Raw genomic sequence first — 5,798 nt, forward strand, 5'->3', positions numbered from 1 at the left:
TCTGCTTGACATGATGACTATCAGAAAAGGGCATTAGCTGGGTCCCAACCATATGAAACAAAGTTTAACCTGGCCATCTGAGCCCACTTGTTTGCAACAGTGGTGCACGCACATCCAAAGATTTTGACGGGTGCTGGACAAAAAGTGGCACATGATAGAAAAGTCCACATACAAGTCTTAGATGCTCCCGCAGAATGTCTCAACCTGCTAGAGGTCTTGGTCAGGTACAGCCAACTTTTTTGTTTGGCCACTAAGGCAATTCAATTGATATATTTACGATTATTTGATCCCAGAAAATCAAAGGATCTAAGAATGTGTAATACGTTCTGGGGTTAGGGGACCACAGCAGTAATCGGATCTTTCCGTTCTTAAATGGCTGCTCTACCTCCTGAGCCGCCCCTTCAATATATTATAAAACTGTTCTGTGATAATAAAAATTCTCCTTGATTCAGTTGATTGCATCACATAATGCTACTACATATACTACTAGTTTCACTATCCGTCTACTATGCATGAGATGCACATCATACTGGCAAATGCTTGTGTTTAACATGCTAAATGGTGAAAGCCTTGACTTATGTACACATACACAGTAACACATCTACATTTATAAAGCTTTGGTGAACAGATTAAAATATGCCCCCTTATGCTTTTATAGTAAAACGTATTGTTGGGAGTAGTGGGAGCGATAGCGAGAGAGAGAGAGAGAGAGAGAGAGAGAGAGAGAGAGAGAGAGAGAGAGAGAGAGAGAGAGAGAGAGAGAGAGAGAGAGAGGGAGAGAGAGATGAAACAGAGCAAGAGTAGAGGGCAGGGAACATAATTTGACAAATCGTTAGACTATCATACACATCTGGTTGGCTGGGTTGTTGGTTTGCTGGCTGGCTGGCTGGCCAAAAAACACGAGTGTCAAGTAAAACGTATTAATGGGTAAGGTCTGTAATTAAAGCTGTACCTTCGTTAATGGGCCACAGCTGCCAGTGTGTACTGTTAAGACTTGACAGGGTTTAGAATCTTGCTAGAAAAAGATCCCCAACACATAGCGCCACCAACATGTGGATTTTTGCAAAACTCATTTTTGGAACAAAATGCCTCAAATCATGAACGCAGTGTCCAATTTACGTGAAGTCTTTCACAGACTTTCCTACTAGGCTGAGGAATATATCCCACCCTTTTCACATTGGCCTGTTATAGCGCCACCAACAGGTGGATTTTTGCAAAACTTTTTTGGAGCAAAATGCCTCAAATCATCCAATTGCCATCCAAGGCGTAAGAAGAAATGGCACCCTTTTCACATTGGCCTATTATAGCGCCACCAGGAGGCCACAACCTGACCTGCTCTGGTGGAGACCCCCCACCCACCCGTCTGTCTGTCTATCAATATCAGTGTTGAAGTGGCCTGTGTTTGCTGATCTAAGAGTTTTGAAAGGGTTGGATCATGTCCTGCAGGTACAGGTTTTCATGGTATTTGTCCTGCTATTGACACCTGCATTTCCCCACAATGATTAATAAAAGTCTGTCTATTTATCTTCTTGTACCTAAGAGGGTGCCATGCCCCTTTCACCTTGGTGGTCATCACTTAAGTGCTTTGAATTTGATGCACCAACAAGTAGCCAGTGGAGTGAGCAGAGAGGGGGGGGGCATGGCCTTTTTGGGAGGGTGAAGACCAGGCATGCTGCAGCATTCAAAACCAAAGGTGTGAGAAAGCATTACATTTGTATTACTTTGATATTGCCTCTTATTGAACTTAAGCTTTGCAGATAAATGAGTTATTGTCAATACGTAATACATTTTTACAGGCTAATATTTTTGAATTATTTGGGAGGTAATGCAACATTATTTGGGAGGTAATGTTGCTTTACTCAGTTGCATACATTTTGCATTATTTCTCAATCTACTACTGCTGCTAGACTAGTACTTGTATATTGAAATGGCTGATGAGTTTCCTCACTATTTTCCTTATCTTTCTATATTAATTGCCTCTCACTTCCAGAGAAAAGCATGCCTTGCAGCAGAGCACTTTGACATGAGCAGCACTCCCACATTCATTTTATCTATGAATCTAGTTCCTTGTACCAAGTGTCCCGATCCTGTCACAACTACCACTTTCCATTGACACTAGAAAAAGATCTAGATCTAACCCAAGGCGAATTAATCAGCCAACAGTTAATGTACCTGTCACTCTCGTTCATAATCTTTTATATCCTCTGGCTATATTCAACTCAAATGTCAGACTAAAATAACATCTACATGTCGGCTTTCAACTTCACATAAGACTGTGTGTGGACAGAAATAGTTGCATTATGCAATCAAGCCCTGTGTTTGTACAACAGTCTTGCCTGTATGGATATGCAAGATGGAACCACATTATTCCTGGATATTTTGGGCAGGTTTTCACACATTTGGCATATGCCGACATAATTATACAGTACTAAAATGTACTCATATTGGTATATCGTAATTTGACAAATGCCGGTCTCAACAACACACATGGTAGTCCCACTTCAGTGTTTCTTGGAACATTCTAATGCCTAAATGTATGGTATCTGTCGTATGTTTGTGTGGCTGAAAATAGCAGACCTACAAGATCACAATATGTTGCATCTGCGCGACAACATCGAACAACCAAGTATGAATTGGGCTTAAAATGGTTATGTCTCACAGTCACCGCAAATATTCTGATTCTGAACTGGACATCCCCAATGGCATGCTCAACTCTGAATGGTAGTGCACAGATGGGGCATGTGTTTGTTATGGTTAGGTAGAGCATCAAAAACACTCCTTGGGCTAAAAACGGTCATGACAAATGTGATGAAGTCAGTAGCACAAATTTGATGAGGTCAGCACATTTTGGCTGTTATTAGCCCAAGGAGTGTATTTTGTGCAAAACTAATGCTTGGAATGGATTCCGAATCATGAAAACCCCCTAGTTTGACATGGCACATGCTACTTAAGGAAAGTTTGACATTTTTGCCTGCCATAGGATGTTAATTGTAGGATCACAAGAAACCCCTATAAAAAATTTGCCCAATACCGACAGCCGGTCAGCAAGTGGATTCATGAATGTATGTATATTATAGACAATATTTTAGACCAATAAAAAAAAGACTATACCAAATTTCCCACCCGTCCACCTCGGCTGCCGGACTATAGCACTAACCTTTCTAAATGTGTTTTGGTATTAGAAGCAAAGGAGTGAATTTCTTGCCAAATGTTTCAATGTTGCACTGGTGCTCAAAAAGGAAGCTTCTAAGTATTGATTCAACAAAATGGACATAAATCAGTGATAATGAAGATATCAAGGCCAGATCACTATGGGCTCATCTGTGAAAGGACCTTGATTTGGGAAGAGCTTTTCTCTTAAGAGTAGACTCTGCTGTAGATATTGATCCAAGCATGAATGGATGTAAATCAGGGATAATGAAGGCATCTAGTTGAAGGAATAGAGGGGGTAGACATGAGTGGTCTCTCAGGAGCTCTGAAGACATTAGATAAACTAAAAGATGCTTCTTACATTACATCCATTTTGTCCACTTTGTGTCATAACCTTGCTATGAGGTCTAATGCTTGGAAATGCGGCATACAACATTTTCCTCCATCTTCCCTGAGAGCCCTTCAATGTTATTGAAGGGCCTTTGACCATATTTCTGTGTGCACTTGTTTGTAAAGGAGAGGAAAACGGATTTGAGAGAGAGACAATGCTGACAATTTGACAAATGTTATGCATTTACATTATTATTGTATTAGATTATCTTCTATCTTGAAGTTCAACGACATGATATGAAACAGTTTGATACAACAATTGTTGCTTCAATAAACAGATTTTTTGGATAAGACACCTGATGAACAAATGCCAACCTTGCCACACTGAACTGTGAAACTCAGCTTTGTATTTCTTTTCTTCATTCTAATAGCCTACTACATGCTTGGAAAAAACTCAGGACAAGGGCCCTTTTTTAGGAAAACGATGTAAATGAAATAATTGCTTTTAATGCTCATATTAGCCTTACGAAGTATTAAGTTGTTTTCTATTAGCATATGCATTCCATTTATGGTGTTTTTATTTTAAAATTTTAGTTATAGAGGGCAATGGCTTTTATGTCTGTGTTTTTACTTCTTACCTGTCCATGAGAAATGTCGACGGTCGGCCATAGTCTTTGTCGTGCCCCCTGCGCCATAGCTGGCTGAGCATGTTGAATCAGCGGCAGAGGGAGTCGGTGAGGAGAGAGCTCTCTGTTTGGCTGTTCAGCCGGGGCAAATCAGAGCACGAATAATGGAAGTAAACAGCAAACAAACAGATAAATAGATGCCAGGGACAAAGGTACCAGTTGAATCAGTTAACCAATAATTCATATTCAGAACATAATTATGACACGAACATCAAATCATGCCCAAATTGGAATAACATGTTGAGAGGCCTCAGGCATTTTCACTTCTGCCCACAAATGCATAAAGCTGCATGCTGCTGCACCATGTCACACAATTAGTTTCCAGGTATGGCTGGTATGGTCCTTAATTAGTGCAAATCATACTGGCTAGAGGCAACTTCCTCTTTGCTAGTGTTGCACAAACACTGGCTGCTGCAACAAGGAGCACCCCCCCCCCCCCCCCCTCCCTCTTTCTTCTTGTACACCGGCTTGATCAGACCCCAGGGATTCAAAACTAGTAGTACTAGTACTAGTGTGTCATGAACACGAGATCCACAGATTCAGACAAGACCACTCGTCAAAACCTTTGGGTTAGTTATGAGATCAATGAATCCTTGCAACTCTTATGTGATTACATGGCCTTCTAGAACAAAGAGACAGCTTTTAGCAATATTGCTATCTCAAGCTAGTGCCAAAGTGCCCTGAAACATACCGAAGTAAGAGCGTCATGTGAACCATGGATAGTGCCAAATTATTAAGAGTGATTGATTCGGTAAAACATAGCTAGTTTAAACCCCCTTTCCCTTAGTCAGCTATTTGTAAAATAGCAAACCGGTTAAAAGCCATTTTAGTAATAATATTGCAATGGTGCCAACCAACTACTAACCTTCCAGTAATGGAGAGCGGTTTCATTAGGGTCCCTCCTGTTCTTTCTCCCTGGCCTCAGTGGCCTGGAGCCAGCTGGAAGTCTCAAGAGTTAATTGGAGTGTTACTTGTCTTGGATGCCATTATGGTGCACCAGTGCCCCCAACAGGAACATTGAATGATTACACTAGGTGTATTGCAACTGCACTGAAGCCATTTCATGCCGCGGACACCCATTTGAACAGATATTGTGCCAGGGAAGAGAAGATTTGTCAAGATTTCCAACATTCTTAAAAATAGACAAGTGTAAATAGTGTAGCACGTTTAAAAACGATTGCAATTTTGCTGGGGACCCACTGGACCCCACTTTGAGAATCTTGGTATTGACAATATTGTAGGCTATACGGTGTAGTAACGCAGCACCTGCACCGTATAGCTACAGTATGCCATTTAAAGAGATGGCACGGTGCAGCGCACACAAGTTGGATTGGCATAGCAAACCCAGAGTAATCTAGTAAGCGGGTGGCGACACGCTTCCTTTGATCTCGCCGCAAAGCGGGTGCCTATGGCCAAACATTGGAACTATCCCATTGAGATAGAATGAGCAGTTCCGCATTCCATGATTACAATGGGAGTCAACGCTAGTGTCGCCACTCTCTTACTAGATTACTCTGAGCAAACCTTAGTTGGCAAACTTGGCACCTTGTTCACCGTTGGAACAAATGCATTCAGTATATGAATTAGATACAACTTAGATTTTTACACAATGTACCAAATCAAATGGAAAAG

The 5,798-nt window shown here is 41.2% G+C and overlaps 1 protein-coding gene across 1 annotated transcript in view; it reads right to left on the reverse strand.

The window, feature by feature from the left end:
* The window catches only part of adcy2a (adenylate cyclase 2a), a 132,630-nt gene extending 127,531 nt beyond the window's left edge, over positions 1 to 5,099 (reverse strand). Inside the window, exons 1-2 of the mRNA XM_079503523.1 lie at positions 5,032 to 5,099; positions 4,119 to 4,238 (exon numbers count right to left, since the gene is read on the reverse strand). Coding sequence (XP_079359649.1) covers positions 4,119 to 4,189 — 71 coding nt within the window. The 5' untranslated portion in view covers positions 4,190 to 4,238; positions 5,032 to 5,099. The remainder of the gene's footprint in view (positions 1 to 4,118; positions 4,239 to 5,031) is intronic.
* Positions 5,100 to 5,798: the final 699 nt, after the last annotated feature.

The sequence above is a fragment of the Electrona antarctica genome (genome assembly GCF_951216825.1).
Source record: "Electrona antarctica genome assembly, chromosome: 6".
In the NCBI taxonomy this organism is placed as follows: domain Eukaryota; kingdom Metazoa; phylum Chordata; class Actinopteri; order Myctophiformes; family Myctophidae; genus Electrona; species Electrona antarctica.